At 29.7% G+C, this 23,499-nt stretch overlaps 2 protein-coding genes across 3 annotated transcripts; both read right to left on the bottom strand.

Moving 5' to 3' along the window:
* Window positions 1-15,396: 15,396 nt before the first annotated feature.
* Window positions 15,397-16,408, bottom strand: LOC129612350 (tRNA N(3)-methylcytidine methyltransferase METTL6). The gene has a single exon (XM_055525908.1). It carries the CDS (start codon window positions 16,343-16,345, stop codon window positions 15,521-15,523), a length of 825 nt encoding a protein of 274 aa, XP_055381883.1. The 5' UTR covers window positions 16,346-16,408; the 3' UTR covers window positions 15,397-15,520.
* A 2,691-nt stretch (window positions 16,409-19,099) lies between these two features.
* Window positions 19,100-23,088, bottom strand: LOC129612349 (protein PF3D7_1417600). 2 transcript variants are annotated; one of them, XM_055525907.1, is made up of 5 exons: window positions 22,855-23,088; window positions 20,827-22,804; window positions 20,493-20,774; window positions 20,007-20,432; window positions 19,100-19,809 (listed from the first exon to the last, which is right to left on the bottom strand). In XM_055525907.1, exons 1-5 carry the CDS (start codon window positions 22,894-22,896, stop codon window positions 19,109-19,111), a joined length of 3,429 nt encoding a protein of 1,142 aa, XP_055381882.1. In that variant the 5' UTR covers window positions 22,897-23,088; the 3' UTR covers window positions 19,100-19,108. The 2 variants fall into 2 exon arrangements, with proteins under 2 accessions (XP_055381882.1, XP_055381881.1); XM_055525906.1 differs by having other exon boundaries at window positions 20,007-20,774.
* Window positions 23,089-23,499: the final 411 nt, after the last annotated feature.

Raw genomic sequence — 23,499 nt, 5'->3', positions numbered from 1 at the left:
TAATCACTAAAACTATATTGGCCAGGACTGCCGTTTGGATCCGATCGGGCGCATTTGGCTCTGATTTGAAAATTTGTCTACGCGACTCCTCCTTTTGCATTTTAGCTCCGATTTTGTTTTTTCATCAGTCAGACAAACAATATTGATAATTATTCTTGAAAAAATTTGTCAGTTGAAAAATATAATTTGTAAACGAAAAAAGAATTTTTTTGCAATATTTTAAAAGTTGTTGACCAAACCTTGGCTAACGAAATTATGTTAAAAAACGTATACCTTTTTCTGCTAATTCAAAAGCCGCCACCTACCTTTTTGTAGTCAAGTTAATCAATAAGTCAGTAAAAATGTCAAATACCCGAGCTTAGCAAAATTCGTCGACGTCAGCAGATGAAATATATAGGTTTGTATAAAATTTTTTCAATAAACTAACGATAATATTCCAATTTTCAGACTATCTGTTTAGCACATTGTAGTGCGGCAGCTGAATGGTATTTTATTCTGTTAGTCTGATTAAGACTATATGAATTGTTATGAATATGTCTATAATTTTTGTTAAAAGCTTTTGTTTTGTTTTTCCATTTTTTTTTTTGTATTCGTACGATAATAAATTGTTTTTTTGGATATGAAAAATGGGAACTCAGGCAACTTTTTTGAAGATTTCTCCCTTTTTTGAATGTTTCTCCTCCACATTCAAAAAATCAAACGACTACCCTGATATTAGCACCATTTTCGTTTAAGGAATTGTAAACAGTGCTGCCACTTTGGCCCAATTTTTGGGTCATGTTTGGTTCATTTTTCTTGTTTAAAAACATCTTTTTCGTAATTAGTCTGGCATAAAAGTTGAAAAAAATTTAAAAGGAGAAGCCATTAAATTCTCGCAAAAAGGAAAAAAATCGAAAAAAACTTTTAAAAGCTTTATAAATATGTGATGAACGTCAAACATAAACAAATATATTTTGGTTATGCCAAAAACCGCAAATTTTGAATTTACATTATAAAAGTGTGAAACTTAGAAAAAAATATTTGAGAATTCATTTTGTTTATTTTATTTTTAAATGAAAAGTTTTGTAAAAAAAAATTATTGTTGATAAAAATTTTTTTTTCCAAAAATAAAACATTCTGACATAACCAGGAAAAATATATGTTTCGACAGCTGTAAGATTTTAAAAAATTTTAAAACATTGAGAAATTTAAAACGTCATCATTTTCTCTCATTTTTGTTCAAAAAGTGTTATCCCAGACGCTTTACATGCAAAAACTTTATAAAGTTTTTTAAAAGTTTTTGAAAACTTTCTTACACCAGAGAGACCTAATATTTGGTTCATTCTATAAATCTTAAAGAAAATTTTAACTTTTTAACTTTTCTCTTTTTTAAAAGTTTTTCATGGAAAATTTGATTATAAAAATATAACAAGACCTCAAAATTAAATTATAAAACTGTATAATATTCTAAGTATTTTTTGCAATGCAATTTTCACATTAGATGTTAGTTACACATCAGACTAAATATATACAGTAAGTTTGAAAGGTTTAAAATATGTACAGTGAATTTAACTTACCAATTTTATGGTGTGAGTAAAATAAATTGATAACATTATTTTTAAAGAATCTAAAGTAGAATCTTACATAAAGTAGTATTAATTTATTAGTACGAGTGCTTGTCTATTTTACTGAAGAAGAAAATATTGATTAAAATAGAATAAAAAAAAGAAAAAGAATAGTACAGGTCATTACTTTAATTATGTTTTTTAAGTAAAGGACAGTTCCATGACATAGAGTCAAAACTAATTCTAGACTTTATTGGAAATAATGACGGAGGTTTCAAAAATTTCACTAGAAACCGTATGACACATTCGAAAGATAGAAACTTTGGTGAATTAATAGTGGAATTTGTATAAATTCAGTTAATGGTCCTAACCCATTTGTTTTTAGTGCCATAGATAATATGTATACTCGTATTTTTTTTTTGTCAAAATTTTTAAACTTATGTTTTTTTGAATATCACTCACGGCTGACAGAAATAACTGACAGATTTTTTGTAATGTCAAGATTTTACTTAACAGTCTGAAACTACTGCAAACAAACTAAATAGTTTTAACTATAAAACTAAATAGTTTTAAAATAGTTCAGAAATGAAAGTTAATTACGACTTTCTTTCCATCCATAAAAATAATTTAACTTTTAGTAGTATTAATCTTAACATATACTTTGACATTGCCAAACATAGTTATTTTCTCAATCTATTTTAAAGCTAAACTTGAGGTAATGAAATAAATGGGTTATCTGACATTTATTTTTTTATTTTATATGTATAAAACTGTAGCAGAAATCAAAAATTGAAACATGATTTCCACGTTCGCCGAATTATCACACGCAACAATTGAATTTTTAAGTATCAATTGAAAAAAATTATACGTTTTGTGATCACTTCGCTTCACAACAGAATGCAGTGCCGGATATGACAAATCTCCCAAATTTTTGGTAAGAAAAAGTTGAAATTCAATCTTTTCTTAAAAAAATGTTTGAAATAAACCTTCCAATCTCTATACATTTTTAAAGCTTTCAATGAAGGCAACATTACAAAAAAAAAATTAGAGAAATACTTTTTGAATACGGAATTTGTTCTTGCATATTTTTTAAAATTTTGAAAGATGTACACTTCATGTTAATAAGTTCGTATGATATGTTTTCGTCTCATACGCATCATTATAATGGTTGATTTTTTATCGTTAGACAAGGATTTAGATAATTTTGGAGGGTGATTAGTAAATGTCGAGTCTTGAGTTTTTCGATTGGGAGGGAGTCTTCTGTTGTGCGACATTATTAAGGCAATCTTAACGGGGTGTTACCGGATAGGGTGAGTGCTTTTTGTGATCTTGGGGTTATGATTGCTGTCGGGTTGGATTTTGGGGCTCATTTGAACATAATTCTTGGTACGGCTAATTCGAAGTTGGGCTTTGTAATGAGGTGGCCTAAGAAGTTTGTTGATCCGTATGTTGCAAAGCATTTGTATGTGTCGGGCATTGGGAGACATTTTCTATGGTGGATATTTTTCGTGTTGAATCTGTCCAAGAAAAAATTCTGCGTTTTGCTTTGAGAGGTTTGGGCTGGTCTGATCTATCTTATGAAGCCAGGTTGATGTTGATCGATTTATAGCTATAGTCGCTGATAGTGTTTATCACAATAGATGTTAACACAACATAGTGAGCCTTATTCTAGTTGTCGCGTCACTTACGTGACATTTGTCGTTGTCGCTGTCACATCATTTGAAATGTGGTATTCAGGTTGTCGAGTGATATGAGTGCGAGAAATAATCGAAAATGAAACGTTTCAAGTGAAATTCATACATTTTAAAAAGAAATTTTGGCGAGTAAAGTTCAAACTAAAAAAAATGTTCAGTGTATATATTTATATTTTTAAATAATAAAAAATGTCATTTGCATTATGGTTTACGGATTCATTTCATTCCGGTAGTGATGAAATTGCCATTACAATAATTTTTTCAAGTAAATTAGTTGCAAACATTTTATTTGATTCACAGATTTATAAACTATTACAAACTTCCAAAGGAGGCCTTTGTATATTTACTGAATATTTTCGAGGGAAAAACGAGTACCCGTAAAGGGCGCTCTCTGTCATGAAATTTCCAATTCATCAAATTTATAAATACTTTCACGCTAAAAACAATAAATTGAATTATATGTTTTATGACTTAATTTATGTATAAAATTAATTTTTTTATGATTTTGTTAAATTGTTTTGTTTTAACTTGCATTTTTGGTGTATCCTTCTTGCTTGTCACTTGTTAAATAGTTTTCGACAAAAAACATCGTTTCACTACGACATATCTCGCATCAGAATGGCAACTGGAATATGCACATTTTGCATTTCCCAATAAGGCAAGTTGAGTAGTGTCGGCTAACAAAAATGTTAATAAAAGTAATATAGGTTGACATAATTCAACAATTTGAATTATCTCATTTCGGTTATTTATATGTTACTTATAGAATTGTTTCAAATAATTTCAGTTAGTTTTTAATTTATTAAGAATAAATATGTATGTACCTACTTCCAATCAATTTTTTTTAAATAATTATTTTAAAACTATTTCAAACATGTCCTACTTTCATATTTTATTAACAGGTAAACAACAGCAATCTATTTATAAAATGGCCTTGCCTGTTTATGAATCTTAATAGAAAACGCAACCGGACAAAAATTCACATCAGTACCTATTACCTGTCATTTTACAATCGGAGTTGAGTCATTTGCTAAGATACTTTTTATTTTAAAAATAAAAAAGATATTCGAATCCGGTCCTTTCCTTTCCTTTCCGGTCCTCAAAACCTTTCAAATATTTTTTTACTTAGGTAATATATTAAGTTTTAAAAATTTTCTCAAATAAAAATAAATTTTCTCAAATAAATATATTTTCAACTTGACCCTGCAATTACTTCCCATATCTTGAGTTAACTTACCCTATTAGAAAAAAAAGCTGTTAACTTAAAAATAATGTAATGCTTTCAGTAACATATAAAATGTTGAAGGCGAAGGTTGTTCTTCTTGTTTTTCCGCTTTTTTGTGTGTATTTTATTAGAATTTTAAAATAATTATGAATGAAAATATTAATATATTTAATTGATTTTTTAAATATATTTTCGAAATTTTACCTGCTTTATAGTAAGTGTGAATTTATTTTAATATTTCTTCCCAAAAAATAGATACTTCGATTTTAAAAAACCCATATAAAATAAGGTCATGCTTTCAAGTTTCTCTCTTAGCATTGGGATTTGTTAGACATAAAGACATTAGCTTAATAATCAAGCATTAAGTTGCTGTTTTTGAAAAGAGTACCTTGCATATATTGCTGAAAGGCAAGATTTAACAATTGTGGAAATTATAACCAAAATAATAACAAACTTCCACAAAAAATCAATTGTCTCCATTTGCCTTTTAAAAAATCTGACAGTAAAGCTGGATTCACTGGTTCGTCGCGACGCGCTGATGTATTTTGTCAAAAACGTAATAAATGCATCATAATAAAAAAAACGATCAGCTTTTTTCAGACGAACCAATGAATAATCAAGAGAAAAAATAGTTCGACTACAAATAGTTCAGCTCAAAAACGACGAATCAATGAATCCTATCCGACTTTACCTCTTATCAAATATAGGGAACATATTCACTGTTTTCATTGAAGGGTAACATCAGCCTTTGACTTAGGTGCATGTGACCATCTTTTTCATCATTTACATTTTTGTGAACAGAATAGGAGCGATTTTCCGCGGCGAAACGTGGAAGTTCATATAGAATACACTTACATAAATGGGACTGGCCCTTGACATTACAAAAAATCGAGGTCCTGAACCCTGCTCTTTTTGTGAATGTATTTGTAAAATTGTATATGTAGTTTTGGCGAAATGACATTTCTGAAGACTCATTTTTTTTGTTGCTTTTTTTTAGAAAAATTATGATTTTTGCCTATTTTCATTTTGAGTTTTCTATACGAAAAGTTGATTAAATCCTAAAAATCATATAATTAATATATTTATGTTAATTATATAAAAATTTATACTAACATGAAATTCGGAGTTTTCTCAACTACATATCAAAAATTCAAATTTCAACTCAAAATTTTTCAACTATAATTTTTTCAAACAATGTATTTTCGATACAATTATTTGATTTTAAGTTTTATAATTATGAAAGTGATTTTATAATTTTATAATCACTATAAAAAATGCGTCCTTTCAAATTATAAAGAAATTTGTATAAGTTTTACAATTTCTGATGCAGTAGTTTAAGTAAATCAGTAAATTAGACTTACTAACAATGTGAAAATAATTCCTAACAAAATTATAATCACATACATGCCTAAAAAAATTATGTGAATATCAGTAATTTTCATGAATTATGAAGCATATAAGTTTAATTAATGTAATACATATACACGTGAAAAATATATAGATATATATGTGATTTTGTAAGTATACATTTTGGAAGACATATCATACAAAATTAGCAAACTCGTTAAAATCAAATGTAGATTTCCTCAAATTTGAAAAAATACACCAAAATTAACTAAAAAAAACTTTTTTTTCTGCTGTGTAGGATTTATTGAAATCTTAAAAAAATGAACGGAACCTGGAAGGTTTTTTTAAATCAATTTTTTAATGTTTTAATAATACAAAACTTTAAGATTGTAAGCACTAGTAAAGTAGAAAAGGATTGAATTTTAACTTTTTCTAATAAAAAATGTGAAAAAAGTTGATCTTGTGTTATATTTATAATGCTAAAAAGGGCCCTCTATAGATCCCATAAGAATACGTGAAAATTAATCAGTTGTTAACTGTCACTTTCTCTTAGGGTCCAGGACGGTATTTCTGTCAGCCGTGGACTGGCCGGAATGAACCGAAATACCGACGAATTTAACTGACGGTAGTAGAAAAATTTAAAATTCTATTTTACCGCTATCCGCTTTTTTTTACATCATTTGTTCCTATGTGCGTGTGACGTTAAGTAAAATACTGAACTAACTGTTAATTGACAATATTAAAGGAAGGAGAATTTTAAAAAAAACATTGAAGCCAAACTCTCTTGTTTTCTTATACATTTCATTTCCGAGCATTGTCAAATTCGTAACAAGAGTGTACTCACTTGTTTTATCCGACCATTCTTTTTTTTTAATCAATAGGATATCTGTGATATATAAGAAAGAGTATGTGTAGTCTTTGAAAAAAATCAAATTTAAACAAAACTCGTTATTTTTTTCTCTTTGAATAAATTTATATTATAAATTTAAATTAAATAAACTTATTTTAGTATAATATCCTACTGCCCTTGAAAGTGAACTCGTTCACATATTTTGTACTGCCTTAGGTGTTACTTGCAATATTTATTATGTACTTTTTGTTGATGATGATGGTGTTACCAAAACATTTTTCAATGTAAGACGTTAGGTGCTACTTGCAATATACATACTTTTTGTTGATGATAATGATGTTAGCAGAAGCGTTTTCTAATGTAAGAAATTGTTTTGGGGTGTTATGTCAATTTTTTTGAATTTCGGATACAATACAGCTCTAAAACAATATAATTCTTAATAAATTTTAATGAATATTTTGCTTATTGCTTACTGAAATAGATGGTTTGTTGTTGTACTTTTCCTTATTTTTTAATTTAATGATACATACTCAGTGTAATTTTTTTTATTTTCCTCTTCAGCGTTTATTGATAAACAAAAATTTTAGCTTTCGAATTTTCGATAAATAAAAACTTTAATATAAGTTAAAATATCAAAAATTTTTTTTCATATTAAATAACAAAAATATATATGAGTTGCCAATCTACAGCCCCTTCATTTACAAAATATTCTTTTAAATTTTTCCTGATATACTGCTTTATCTCTTGTTACTATTTCTAGCAATAAATTGCAACCCAGTATCATTTTCTGTGATATTTCTCCAACTTTCAGGAATCACTTCACCGTTCTGATTTGAATTATCTGATTAAATTCGTGATATACTATTATCAATCAATCAAATATGGGCATAATCGGAATGCATCATCGATGTGTAATCATGTAAAAATCACGTACGAAAATGTACAGTAATACTTTAAAATATGGTGTCCAAAAATATCAAAAATACGCTTAAAAAAAAATAAGTTTTTTAAGTGGAAGCTGAGAAGCAAATAATTTATCATTTTAACTCAATAACTAACAAAGTTAATTATTTCTTTATGCACGGTATTAATATTTTTAAATGTTCCATTATATTAAAATCTCCAAAACTTAATTGAAATTAAAACAAATTTTTAATAGATTTTCAATTGTTAATAATGTCAATACTTTTATACAAAACCATTTCAAAATAAACGCCAAAAAACATGATTTAGAAAGTGTCCAAAAAGTCAAAATAATAATATTGCATCAGCATCGCATCGGTATAACATCAGCAACTTTTTTTGCATCGGCGCTGCATTGATGCACATTTTTGATTACTTTCCGATTATACCCTATGTAAACAAGCAGCATCTTTGGGTATATTATTCACTGTTGGTTTTTAAGTTATTATTGCACTTCTGTACATAAGCCATTTGGCAGACAAAATTTCGATTGCATTTTCAATCGTTCTTCGTCCTCTTGAAAAACGGTAATGGAACACTGTTTCAGTTAAATGACCAGTGCAATAACCACTGCACAATTGGTCAGGTACATACTAAGTATATGCATCATATTTTAATTTCCCTGGTGAGTTGGGGAGTAGAAACACCCACACCAGGCATGCTTGTATTATGAGGCTACAAAAATTCGGACAAAATGCAAGTGCATCTGATCCAGAATGGACGGCTTCCTGGTCTGCATCTGATCCCACAGGGACGGCAGTGGAAGAAACCCTGGCTGGGTTAATAAGCATATAACTTATAAACAAATATGAAATGTCTAATAATAAGAATATAAATACGGTAGGGATATCTGCCAAAATGTCGTCAGAGGCCACGGCTGTCGGCGAGGGCTTAACTGAATGCTTAAGACGTTCAGAGAAGTCGTCAGTGGAGAAAAAGAACACTTAGTGAAATTGATGAACCCGTTTGGCAAGTTCAAATGGCACGGAGAAAGACAAAATAGATGAAACAGATGGGGAAGAGTTGGCTAGTAATAGTAAGCAATATCGGTAATAGTAAGTAATATGTAACTAATTACACGAAGCTAACAAGCATCCTCAAAGAGGAAAGTATTAACGTGAAGATAAACATGTTGAACAACGATCAACTAAAAATAAATGTTGGAAATGAAAATGAATATAGGCAATTAACTAAGGTGTAAATAAGGCCAATGGCATACTTATGAAAATAAATTAACCAGGCCAATTAACGTAATTGTCAGAAACCTACATCCATCATGGAAGTCACAAGGTTAAATATGAGCTCATCTAAAGGAGAGTCAAATATGTAAATGTCGTAAATAAAATCAACACAAAAAAATTATGTAAATACTATTAAAAAGAGTCTACTTTTTATGTTATCCTCCGACCATATAGAAGGCACAAATAAAGTATATAAAATAAAATATCTTCAGCACATTAGAGTAAAAGTTAACATCTTAAAAAAAAAAGGGGTTCATCTCGCAATGCAAGGAATGAGATTTTGCCAAAGATGTGCTGGTGTTAAATGTGCTAGTAATCATTAGACGACAGAATGTAATAAGAAAGACTATTTTCTGCTAATTAACCTGCTAATTACCGAGGTTGTTAAATGGCTAAGGAGTTACAAAAGAAGGAGAGTGAAAAAGAACTGGCCTAAACAGGTCCTGGTTAATCATAAAGGGACCCAAAGAAAGATTAATGCTTTTACATCAAATAAGGTAAAAAATGGTATTACATGGCTTCCAAAATGGCAGAAAGTTATATAGATTAAAGACCTAAGAAAGACAAGAATAATAAAGAAATTGACAATAATACAATGCAAAAATCTAAACAAATTGGCGGTAGCATAATGCAAATGATGCAAGACGTGCTACAAGGAATTGACGAAATATCAATGAGACTAACTACTATGGTCCCTGGGGCCGTGGGCTTCTATACAGATGGATCGAAAACCAAAGAGGGCGTGGGTGTGGGTGTGTACGGAGAGGGCATAAGCATCACAAGGGCCCTCGGAAATTGCCCATCGATATTTCAGGCTAAAACATATGGAGCTATGGTCTCTAGAATGTATCAAAAGGAACATTAGAAGGAGCGAGATTCGGATGTAGGACCTTTCTTCGGGCTACCTCGTTTGATGTAGTAGGATCTAGGCTGAAATGCATTTATACCCTAGGGGTCCTGGCTACGCACAATAAATCAATTGGGCCGGAATCAGGCTTTGGGTAATCCCGGGAAGGATCTCGCGGCTTTATATGGTTGCTGTATTTCGGTTTGTCAGAGGCGTAGGTATAGGGCTCATGTAGATGGGTGCAAGACGTAAGAGGGGCTTATGGGCCTCTGTCCTTCGGAGGAAAAAAAACCTACTATGTAGAATAGATGCACTTACATATATCTAGCAACCCCGAAGCATGTTTTGAAAAGTGTCAGTAAATAAAATATGAATTGGTACGTGGAATGCTGATAGCATTCTAAGTACAAATCCCGAATTGGGGGTTTTTCTTAGAGCTAAAAATATCGATGTATTTCTGTTGTCAGAAACACACTTGGGGAAGAACTTGAATGTATTGGGTTATAGATGCTATAGGGCATCCTGGTAACCATTCAGGAAGAGGTAGTACTTTTTTAATTAAGGAAACCATAAAACATGATTAGAAATCCAAAATAGACACTAAGAAGATTCAACTTGTTATGGTTAAAATTGAGTCTACCAGACACAATTTTAATGTTGGTTCAGTATATTGTCCACCAAGGTGTAGATTGTAGATTTTTTCAAGGGAAGCGAGTGGGCAGGAGTATCCCCCGGGCCACCGCAGCCATTCGCGACTTATTGTAGCCTCCCCACGCCCCTCCTACAATATCCGCGCTCCAAGTATGAAATCAGAGATATATCTAAGAGAGTTAGACAGCAGCTCCCGAACACTTAAGAAACCCTATCCAAAACAATTGCGCCACCGGACAGCCAGTACCGAGCAGTCGAAAAATACGTGCATAGCAGTTTCATCACCGCCCCCGCAAACCACCAAGGTGTAACATAAGAAAGGATATTTTTAAGCATCTGCTATGCACGGGGGGAAATAGATTACTGGAAAGTTACTATAATGCCAAATATGTGAATTGAGACTCTAGATTGACCTCAACTAGAGATGGAGAACAAAGGAAAGCCAATCTTCTACTGGCAGTCCGACTTATTGGCCTACATATGCCAACAAAATCCCAGATCTTATTGACTTTTTTATATCTAAAAGGATTTCAGTAAACTTTTCGTGCTTGGTAGATGATTTTAATTTAAATCCTGATCACTCTGCTTAGAGTATAAAATTGATACAGAAAGTCGCCTGGTAAAATACAAGATTCCTTGAATTCAAATCTCCATCAAGTAATTATCCTTAGGATACAACTGATTTAATAGTAATTAATATATAATACAATAGTAATTAATAGTATTAATACACAAAAAAAAAGCAACACGTTTAGGCTATGGATCACCCAGACGATAAAATGCTTATGAATAGACTTTCTCAAACAGTCACAAAAAAAATAGAGAATTTTAAATCAGTATCATATGAAAATTATATAAGGGACTTATTTGCAACTAAAAAAACGAATTATTCGTTGTAGAAAGCAACGAAAGCTACCAAGAAACCAATAAAGCGAATCTCCCCTCTGAAAAAACCAGATGTATTATGGGCAAAAGGCAACAGGGATAAAGCTGAACTATTTCCTGATCACTTGAAAGGAATTTTTCAACGAAATGAACTGAATTCTAGTGTTTGTTTAATAGAAGATATTGATATGGATGAAAGCACTATGCCTTTATTTAATCAAAAAGGAATTTGCCAAGTGACAAAGTCGCTTAAACTGAATGAGACCCCAGATTTTTATCACATTATTACTGACACATTAAGAGAATTGCCGAGAAAGGCTATGAATGAAAAATGCAGTAGTTAACCTGAGGTATGTACCTAGTGCTTGGAAAGCACGAAACAATTGGTCAAGTGCTCGACAATATTTCTAGACGTGCCCCAGATAAAGTTTGGAACGATGTTTATTATTTAAGCTTAAGAAATTGAATTCAAGGTATATCTTTTCACAATTAATTCGACCCTTCATTTACATCACACTAATGCAATCACCTACCAATATTCTTATTCAAAAAAAAAAATCCCTTTACTAGAAGTAAGTTAACTTAAGCAGTGTACTTTCCTATTTTAATTTTTATAAGCATACGAATTATTAGGAGAGGGAAATTATACACAATAGATGTCTACGTAAGTATTTTTTTATATAACCGTACATATTATATATAAAGTATAAAGAAAAAACTTTATCGTTTCAAAGGCGCACAAAGCCATTTCTGTAATTTACTCCAGCGCAATGTGGCAACAATGCAATATAAAAAGGCAATGTAAAAACAAAATAGAGTGTTAAATAAAAAAATAGTTATAACTTATATACCCATAATTTTAAAAAAATAGTAAAAATAAATTTTAAAAAGACAAATAATTTAAAAAAAAAGAATTTCTAAATAAGAATGTAATAAGTTCGTTTATTTAATCTTGTCTTTATAAATTTAAAACACATATATCCACTTTTTCTTTTCAAATTTCTTTATTTCCATACCTCGTTTGTAATTTCGGTGATCAGTGTTAGGATCAATAGGGTAGACTCTGACTGGTTGCTAACCCAGAATTGCAACTGTTGGATTCTTAATCAAGTGCTTGAAGTGCCCGCCCGTGGTGGCAACCGGAAGCTAAATAGTGGATTAATTAACGGTATAAAGCAAAGATTCAACGAAGAAGTTGTAAACGAAAATGGTGAAGCTTTGATTGACGTCTGTACAAAGATATACGTAAAATAATACCAGAGGTGATCGTTCAACAGTTGATGATGTCCTCACAAACAGAAATATAAAGACTCAACAAATGCTAGACGTAAGGTTCCTTAAAACTGCTAATTTAGAAACAGATCACCATCTAGTGCTTTGTAAAATGCGCCTTACAAGAAATTGTTGCAAAAACAAACCTCCATCACACGCAAAAAAAAAATTATTGTTGGATCGGTTATGAATTCATCGACTCAGTATTTATACCAAGAAAGTTTAAAATATAAAATTCAAGACAACATGGTGAATCAAAACGACAAAATTGATGAAGTTTGGAATAAAATTAAACAAAATATAGATTTAGTGGCAAAGAAGCACTTGGCGTAAGAAAAGTCATTGTAAACGCATTTCCTATAGGACAACCGTGGTTCTCTGATGAAGTTAAATATCTTGCGAAAGAAAAACGTCAGAACACTTCAGAAAATTATATCAAACACAGCATCAACATGGTAGAATACAAAACACTTTTTACACTGCTTTTCCATTTAATATAGCAATAGCCACAACAGAGGAAGCAGTGCAAATACTTAAAAATAGAAAATCACCTGGAATTAATGGAATAGTCAACGAGCTTATAAAATATCACGTCAGTCTATTCCATTAGAATGGAAAATCAGCATTAAAATCTCTATTTTTAAAAAAGGTGACAAAAATGATGCAAAAACGTACAGTACATTATTAAGTGCAGTACAAAAGTTATTGACAAAGTAGTAAATAATATCCTATTATCCCAGACATAAATTGCTGAAGAACAGAATGGACCCTGGAGAAATAGATCAACCATCGAAGCAATATTAATAGTCAGGCAACTCATTGAAAAATCTATCGAATTCAACAGACCTATTTTTATTTGCTTCGTAGATCTAAGCCAAGATCTACAGATCGAGATCTGTATACCAACTATACAGCAAAGATCAAATCGAATAACACACTCACCGAATATAACACAACACCTATTGGTATTCGACAAGGCGACAGTCTCAGCCCGACACTTTTTAATATTATAATGGATAAAATTATTAGAAATATAGCTCACACACCCTGGGGATATCACATTGGAGACAAGAACATAAACATTCTATGTTATGCAGATGATGCTGTGATGCTGTATTGTTTGCAGAGGATGAAAATGATTTGCAGAGACTATTAGAGGCAAATTATCATATATGTACATATGTACATTCAATTAAAAAAGTTTTTGTAAACTTTGACTGTTTTATTTTCAAGCACCAAAAAATACATTTTTTAAGGGATTTTTTAATAAAAAATTTCAGCAATCGTTTCTTTGGGATGCGAAAAAGTTTATGTCAAATTAAAAAATGTTTGTACGAAATAGAGAATTATTTTCCCCGCGTTAAAACGAAACTTATTGTGCTACTAGTGTATTTTTGTTTAGGTAAAATTATAACTACTATAAGTAGCAGTATGTTTAAATAATAAGTACTATAAATAGTAGTAATTTTGAAAAAATACTACTACTATAAATAGTAATAATTTTAAATAAATTACTACTACCTACATATGGGCAGAGTCAAAGAAATTTCAACAGGCATGCGTGATGTAAGTGTAGAATTTCATTTGCAGCAAAAATCTTTTCGAGAAATTGAAGCCAGTGAGAGTATAAGTCATGCCACGGCCCAATTTGTGATAAAAAATTATAAAGAAAATAGAATAATAACTAATAAGCCAATGAGTGGTTGGTCAAAAATATTTACTTCGAGAGAACAGCGACTTATTGTCAACATGGTGAAAAAAAAACCAAAAATTTCAGTTCTTTCTATTAAGCAAAAAGTGGAAGATGTAATACAGTTGAACTGCAATCCTTAAACAATTCGAAATATTTTACATGATACTGGTTTTAACGGACGTTCACCTAGACATAATCCTTTCATATCAAACATCAATAAAACAAAACATTTCAAATTTTCTCAACAACACTTACATAAATAAATCGGAATTTGGGTTGACGTAATTTTTAGCGATGAAAGTAAGCATAGTATTTTTGGAAATGATGGTCCTTTAAAATAGTGGAAAAAATCAAATACTGCTTTCAATAAAAAAATTTTGCCAAAAATAAAACACGGTGGCGGTAATATGATGGTATGGGTCTATATGAGTGCTGCTGGAAATGGTAACCTGCTTTTTATTGATAACATTGTGGAAAAAACTGGCTACTTGGATATTTTGAGAAATAAAGCCAAGTGACGAAAAACTGGGTCTTAATATCCGTTATCCATGTTTCAACAGGATAACGATTTTTAGTGCGAAAATTGTTAAAGAATGGCTAATTTTCAATTCGCCAAAACAGTTACCCTCACCTCCACAATCACCTTACCTGGAGGAAAGGACAAATATAACATCTCAAGAGATTTCCAATAGCAGCAAAAGTCAACTCGACAAAACATTAAAAACAATTGTTTACTAATTTTTTTTGCAATAATGTGAATAATAATATTGTTGTATGAATACTTTTTTGATGTTATTTTAATTTTTTTTGTTTCATTAAACTTTAAATTATTTTTGGTTATAACTAAATACATAGATATAATAGCCACAAAAAATAAAATTGGGCATCTTTAATGGTTTAAGATTTAGAGCTTAATTTAATTTAACTTCATTGTTCTATTTTTGATACTTGTTTATTTACAATATTTTCTTTCTTTCTTGTCTACATAACTTATCAGCAACAATCTCTTAATAAAAATGAAATATTTTGAAGAGTGGAGTTGGCAAGCAACCGAAAACTGATGGTTTTGGACAAGTCGAATTAATGATAAAACATGTTTTCATACCATGGTTAAATTGTCAAATACAATTTGTTTTAAATTTATTTTAATTGAAGTGGTTTAGTAAAAATAAAAAGATTCTATCTATTCAAAGCAATTTAAATATGTATTAATATAATGTATCAATAATACACATTAGTACATACATATGTTTTTTAAGTTTGATTGCATTTACTTGTTTTTTTATAAATCAAGAAATGATTTTTTCTTTATATCTTCATAAATTTTCCTTGTATGAAAATTCGTGGGACATCGATTCCTTCTTTAATATTTATTGTTCTCCTATGCACATACCTTCTATCCATTACTTGAAATCCATGTTTTTGGAAAAGCTGAGAAACTTCATCTTCCGAAAAATAATAACTTCTAGTTCCATCTTGTCTTGCATAAAAATTTTCTGCTATTTTGTGACCTGGTTTAAATCGCAGCTGTGTCATATCGTAAAGACCATAATCTCTAAAAAATAAAAGCCCTCCAGGTTTTAAAAGGGATTGAAAAATTGAAATTACCTTCTTAAAATTTTCAGGATGAATAGATGACAACACAAACACCAATATGACAATGTCTAAGCTTTCTTTTTCTATTGTATTAAAAATTTCTGATGTAGTAATATCGCACTGAAAAGCATTAATCCTTAATGGATCAAATAATGGATTATTCAAAACATGGTCAATAGCTCTTTTTGAAAAATCACATGCGTAATAAAAATGATCAAAGTTTTCCTCTACCAAAGGATACATTAAATTGCCCACTCCACACCCTGCTTCCAAAATAATTAACTTTTTGTGAGAATGAATTAATTCACTAAACTCTCTTGTAATCCAATGACGATTCTTAAAAAATTTTGTATCATTTCTTTTATAGAATAAATCCCAGTATTTTTTAGCATCTTTTTCTAATTTTTTGGCATTTCCGTCTGATACTAAACGCAAATCGTGTTTCTTTAGTTGTTCTCTTTCTTCTGTTGATATTATTTTAGAACTCGTAGAATACAGAGTCTGGAAATTGTCTTCGTCAACCTTTACCTCCTCCATAGCATTCAAAATTTCAGAAACAATAAAGGCCAGAAGATTCCTATTCCTGCCGTTTTTGTGCTAACTTGCAATTCAACTAAAATTTAAACGAGTTGAATAGTATTCGTGAACTACTACTACCAGTGTTCCCGTTGGGAAATTTAAAAAGGTGCAAAAAAAGTGTAAAATTTTACTTTGGCAATAACTATATGAAATTAAGCTGAGCTAAACAATATATTAGTATTTTTTTTATATTAATTGTTTCCAAGAAAAAATAATGCAATTATTTTCAGAAAAGCTTTTATTTTCAAAAAATTATTCAAAGATTATCACCCACTTTCTATAAAACGTTATGTCGAGAAGCGATAGGATATTCTTCAAAAGTTTTGTTGTTTTCAGTATAGAATGTAAAATTTTCTTTATTTTTTTTTTAAATTCTACTTATTTCAAAAATCTGACTTTACTCTGAAAACTTAAAAATTTTTGAAGAAAACTCTATCCCATTTAGATTTTAAGTTAGAATATAATGTGTAAATATTTGATTTTAAGTTTTATAATTATGATATTGCTTTTAAAATTTTATAATCATTATAAAAAATGCAACGTTTCAAGTTGTCCCTTATATAAAAGCAAACATAATAAAAATATAAAGAAACTTGTATAAGTTCCTTATGCGGTTGTGTAGGTAAATCATAAAGTGAATTAGCCTTACTAACAATGTGGAAACATTTCCTAATAAGACAAAATCACATACATACATACAAACGTTTAGGCATACAAAGACTTTATATATGCAATGATTTTTATATTTAAGCACATAAACTGAATTAATACAGTATACACATGAAAAATATTTAAATATAAGAAGTATGCATTGTGGGAGACATATCAACGATAATTAGTAAACTTGTTAATATCAAATGTAAATTTTCTCAAATTGCACTATTTTTTTTTCTTGTAGTGTAGCATTTATTGAAATCTTAAAAATATTAACAGAACCTGGAAAGTTTTTTTAAAATCAATTTTTTAATGTTTTAATAACAAAAAACTTTGGGAATGTAAGTACTAGTAAAGTAGAAGAAGATTGAATCTTAACTTTTTCTAATTAAAAATTTGAAAAAAATTAATCTTGTGGCCTACTTTTTTGTCAGCCGTGGTAGAGGCTAAACAAAAAAAAAATAAATATGCTCCTGTTACGACTTTGACAACCGACAGTTCTTGGAACAAAGAAAGAGACAACTAGAAAGAATTTTTTTCATTGTTTGTTCAAGATACTTCTTCTTTTGGTATTATTTTATTATTCATTAATCTGCGTTAATTGTTGAGTAAGTAAAGTAGTAGGTCTCTTGTTGTTTCAAATTAACACAAATAAATACATAAATTATTAAAAGGGATTTGGATTTATTTTAGACTAGTTTAAAATTTACCATCATTCATAAAAACATTACATTCAGATACTTGCAGATACATTCTAGTATTTAGTAAGTACATAATATACAATTTATGTGCTCTTTTAAATATTTTAAAGAATATGTCTAAAAAAAATGATTCTGAAGACTCTGATGAAGTAGAATTCATCGAGCTGGATACCGATGCTAAAAAAACAAGTAAAAATAAACTTTTAAAAAATAAAAATGCTAAAACACAAGAATATTCAATGTGTAGTAGAAAGGTAAATAGTGTTACATCTCGAAGGAAAACCGTTCATAAAGTTATAAATGAAAATGATGAAATAATGTTTGAATCGTATCCAAAATTAACTGATTTGTCCAGAACTTCGTCAGATCGAAAAACAAAGAAAATGCCAAAACTAACACCATGTGGCGGAGTTGAAAATGATAAGAAGGGATCTTTAGCTTTAAACCAGATGAAAAATATCAAGAAAGATGCAACTCATCCCGGGATAGAGCATATGCATAGAATTGCATTTTTGAAAGCATGTATTAACTACATGCTTATCGCTGTTGGAAAGGAGCCAATGGACTTTGAGCAAGTTGGCATTACTCTTTCTAAATTAGTGAATAAATATAACGGAATAACGCCCGCAGAAGATGAAGTAATTGGTATATCTGATTAATCAAATATTTAGAATTTAATAAGTTTATTAAATTCTAAATATATTTATAAAAGCGAAAAACAAAATTTATTTTGAAAGATTTCTATACACTTGCATATTAAATATGTTTATTTCAATTAGTATAATATATAACAAAAACTAAAATTATAGTACATAAAAATGGCATCATACATGCATCCTAATAAATTTAAAATAGTATAAAAGAACAATAAACATAAAATATAGAATATAAACTAATTATTTAATGCGGCTACATAAAAAATCCAAAAATTTAAAAAAATGCCCTTAGTCCAAAATTTAAAAAAATGTTTTTGCACGATAAGAAAAAAACATAATAACGCAAAGAGGAGTAACATAATTATGTCGCGTATCTGTTAATGCATATTTTTGATATTGATATACTGGAATGTAAATACAATTACAGGACACCTTCCGATTTTAAACAAGCCCAAATATTTTTGTATTTTAGGTGATAATAAAGTACGTTTCATTTTTTAATTAATTTTTTAAACATATAAAATTTCTACGGCTGATTCAATTTAAAAATTTCAAAAGTGTTACTTTAACACAATGAGAATTTTAGTGTTGTAGTTCCAATTGATTATTTTCGAAGTTAACATTTATACGTTAGCCAAATAAATAGTGGAACATCTATGTATATTTCAAAATATTAAAGAAACCCGATATCTGAAAAGTAAATATTTTTATTATGATTTTTCCAGGTTGTTAGAATTTTTTTTTAAAGATTCTGTCGCAGTTGCAGCGTTTGCAAGGGCATTATATGTCTTTAGATATTCAAAATACATGCGTCGTGCTTGATTCAATACTCTGTTAACGTCATGTTTTCTCACCATCTTGTCAAAATGCATTGCCATCTCGTTATAGTCTAAATTATTTCTCATTATGATGTTGCGGTGTTGTAGCAATAAGGTTAAACACAGAAATATTAGAAATGGATTACCCCCACCGAATTCATTTGGAGGAGGTAGAAAATTACTTCTTTGATTCACCTTTACTGGACATTGGTCTGAATTCTCTTCTAAATCAAAATCAGACAGTATATTTGAATAAGAATCTGCAATTTTAAAATTTTTGTTTGATAAACTGTTTAAAACTATTTTATCAGTTGCATTCTTTTCATCGTTAGTACATAAAACGTCTTCGATTTTTTTTTTATAAATTTCGCTTATACCATTAGAGTCTTGAATTTTTAAATTTTTTGCGATGCTTAGTTTACTTTCATGAAGCTGATCACTTAAAAACGGGTTCAAAGATAACGATTCGATTTTTGTTTTTTCTACGTTTATGTCTGAGTTGGATTTATACGAAAGAATTTTCTGCTTATTAACTGCTTCTTTAAGAACTAATTTATTAACATTCGTTTGACAGGCTTCATTTTTGTTGTTTTCTGTAATGGAATAATTATGAAAATTTTTGCACATACAATTTGTTTTTACATTCACTAAATCAGGTGATGGGATTTATTCAAAAAATTTGTAACTTGCCGAATAAAATCAATTTTCAAATTAGACATTTTATGCTGGAAAACTAAATACCTTGAATAATACCCCATCGTACATCGAATATGAAGGAATATGTATTTACCTAAATATTTGATGTTATGCTTAAATTCGTTTTCACTAATATCAACTCCGCTTAAGCTGCAAATTGAATTTTTTGAAATTTGATGTAAAGGATTCTCCCAAACATACACGTCGGTATTATTGCCGCTACTTGCATTTTTTCGTTTGTTTATGTTTCCTTTTATGTCTATATTCCTTTCAAGATTCATATTCTTATCTAATCTTTCGTAGTTTATATTAAAGTCAGTTCGTTGGTTATCCTTTTTTGCATTTTCAATTCCCAATTTGTCCTCCTTTGGAAGCGTGTCATAAATATCTTGCATTTTTCCATTTATTTTTATTTCACTGTTTGAAGACTTTCTTTGTAATCCGTATTCTTGTTTATCTTTTATCTGATTTACATTATTTTCTATAATTTGAAACTTATCTTCTAGATCTAATTCAGAAACTAAAAGACAATGTTCTTCTGAAAATGACTTTTTTACTATTTCATTAATTTCTAGGTTACCCGACAATTCCTGCTTAGTCATATTAATATAATTTGAACTTTTTTCTTCAATTAAATTTGAATTATGAATCTTTGGACAGTTTTGAATAGGTTTATTTGGTGTTTTCGTTTTATTTGCGAAATTCAAAAATTCGTTTAGATTTTTCACTACTTTTTGGTTTTTTTCTGTGTTATATTTGTCGCAATGTTGCTGGTATGCTTCTTCTTTGGTAATGTTTTGATTTATGGGCACATTTTTCAAATCCAGCTGTGTTTCAATTTTGTCAGTTGAAGCTGATATACCTGTTGAAATATTGTTTTAAAATTTTCAAAATTTAAAAATAATTAAAAATACCTTTTTTTGAAGCCGTAATTTTTTCTTTTAGTTCTTTGAAATGTCCTTTGTGTTTCGTCATTATTTGCGATGTTGAAATGCTATCCGGTTTACCAAATGAATTTCCTTTATTTGACTCATCGGCATAATTAAGATTTAAATTTTTGTTTAAGTTGGTGCATTCTAAATTAGGTTGAATAAAATTCACTTTTTCTTGCTCCATTTTATCATCGCATATTAAAATTTCTGTACTTCCCCCTTTCACATCATTTATGAAAGGGTTTGTCGAATGGAATATAACTTTTTTATTTTCATAGTTTTTCATATCACATGATTGATTTTTAATTGTTTTTTTATCATTTGCAGTAACTAAATTATTGAAAGTATCTGATGAGTATTCAGTTGGAGAAATGTTTCTCATTAGAAGAAGCATTTTGGTTTCATCTAAACTTTGATGTGCTTTCATAAGATTTGCATGCTTTAAGGGAATTCTTGTAATGTTTTCATCTAAGCTATGATTAAGTCTTTTAAAATTATCTAATTTTGTGCCATTTGTATCTTCATTTAAATTATATAAATTGATCTGATTTAATGAATGATTAGAATATAAAGAACTAGCTGAAGTTTGACGTCTTAAAGCACATATGTTAGCATAATGATTTTCTCTTTGTTTTCTTTGCACTTCCATTGAATTCAAAGAATTATGTTTGCATGGCTTTACCTCTGTTTGCGGAGTATACTCTTTATCAAATAATTTTAATTCCTTGTCAGGTGGATCACTACGCAGTGAGCTCCACTGAACTTCTAGCATCCTCAATGAATCTTCAAATGGAAATTCTCTTTTAAGTTCTAATAACAACCATCTGTAACAAAATAATAAATCGTCTGCCTGTTGAAGTTTTAAATAATTATAAAATTCTATGTCATAGTATTGTAAAGCTTCTGTGAGATGTGAAAATTTTAGTGTCATAGCTATACCATCTAGCATAAAATTTGCTTTTAAACGTTCCATTATAGCGCAAAAGCAAATGTATGCATGAGCTTCGTCATTCATTGTTACCAAAAGGGGTGAGGCTAAATCTGACATTCCTTGACAATAACTTACTTTTGGATGATTTAGAGCAAATGTTGTTAATATATTAAATAGTGATGATATATTTTGATTATCATCACTACCAGCATAAAACTGATGCAAACGATCAGTTCTTAAAACGTCCTTTTTTACCATACTTGTTACATAAGCTAGCTCATTATCGAGTGAGCCACTTTGGACAGCAGATTTCCACACTTCCCGCATTTGCAAATATTCGGACGCTTTTCGCTTGATGTAATCCATTCTCTCTCTTCCTGTCATGCCGTTGGGATATACGTTTAGGATATGCTTCCAAACCACTTTTCGAAGGCTAGGATCTATCCCCCCTAAAAACACTACATGCCGCAAGTCTTGAGGCCTTATTATTTGTCCTACTGAATCTAAAAAACTTCTAAATTCTGAGTCTGATAATGGTGCTCTGGGAGGATACACAGGAATTTGCTCTTCTGCAAAGTTTAAAGCTCGTTGTACCATCGAAAAAGTTTTCTCCATTTGATTCATTATCAAACCAGGAAGTTTGTTTTGCATATTCTGAACATATTTTTGACCAGCATCTATAGACTGTTGAAAAGACGAATGTTCCAATTTATATGCTTCAAAAGAGCTTCTTTCAGAATTATTGGATTCTTCAAATGATTTGACGTCAACCCGCAAATTCAGACAGGGCTCAGAACCAGTTTGAACCGAATAATTGTGAGTTCTTAAAAATGCAGCATCTAAATCCCAATCAGACATCACAGCAAGGAATGTTTCATGCCCTAATGGATCAAGAGTTTTATAGAAAATCGAGAAATCAGACCTTATATCAAATGCTTTAGCTAAAATACTATGCAATATTTCTACTGATGTAATTTGAGGATCAACACTAAATTTTCTCCATTCGGGTTGGCAGTTCATTTCACATTTCTATAATAAATTTTTTTTTTAATTTTATTAGTTTTTAAGTTTCATTTTACCTTCACTTTGACTCGTATAGCTTCTCGACTATAACCGTACATGTTTGAGAAGGTTAGAGTTAAAACTGCAATGATTAAGAATATATCATGATATACTTCATTGGAACAAAAGAATATGTATAAGGTCCACTTAAATTTCTTTTAAAAACAGTCGATATTGAAAGCTGATTTTAATTATGTTCATTTTTTGCATTGTTTAATATATAAAACTGGAAGTTGTCGCGCAAGACAAAATTCTAATTGTCAATCTGTCATACTATATTTATTATTAAAAATACTTCCATATTGAATATTCAATTCAGCTCGACAATTGAAGTTATCAAAGTTCTTTATGACATCTGTATTTAAATATTGGTAGTACATAGTTAAACTTTACAATAATATTTTCCGCTTAAAATTGAAAAAAAGATGAGTTTCCACGTTTATATTCCCATAAAGTTTACGGCAAAAGGAAAGTTTTTTTTTAACATTATTTTAATGATGACATTTCTTGCGTCTCATTTAATAAAGGGAAACGAAAAAAGGCAAGTGAAATAAAATGACGAACACAACTTAAAAATAATAAAAAATAAAATACGGAAAACAAGAAAAAGACTAGGCAGGCAAGGTAAAAAAATATCAAGAACGAAACAGAAGGAAGCGTTA

This window comes from Condylostylus longicornis, unplaced genomic scaffold, assembly GCF_029603195.1.
Source record: "Condylostylus longicornis isolate FDR11 unplaced genomic scaffold, ASM2960319v2 ptg000072l, whole genome shotgun sequence".
Lineage (NCBI taxonomy): Eukaryota > Metazoa > Arthropoda > Insecta > Diptera > Dolichopodidae > Condylostylus > Condylostylus longicornis.
This window is presented reverse-complemented; position numbering and strand designations above follow the sequence as displayed.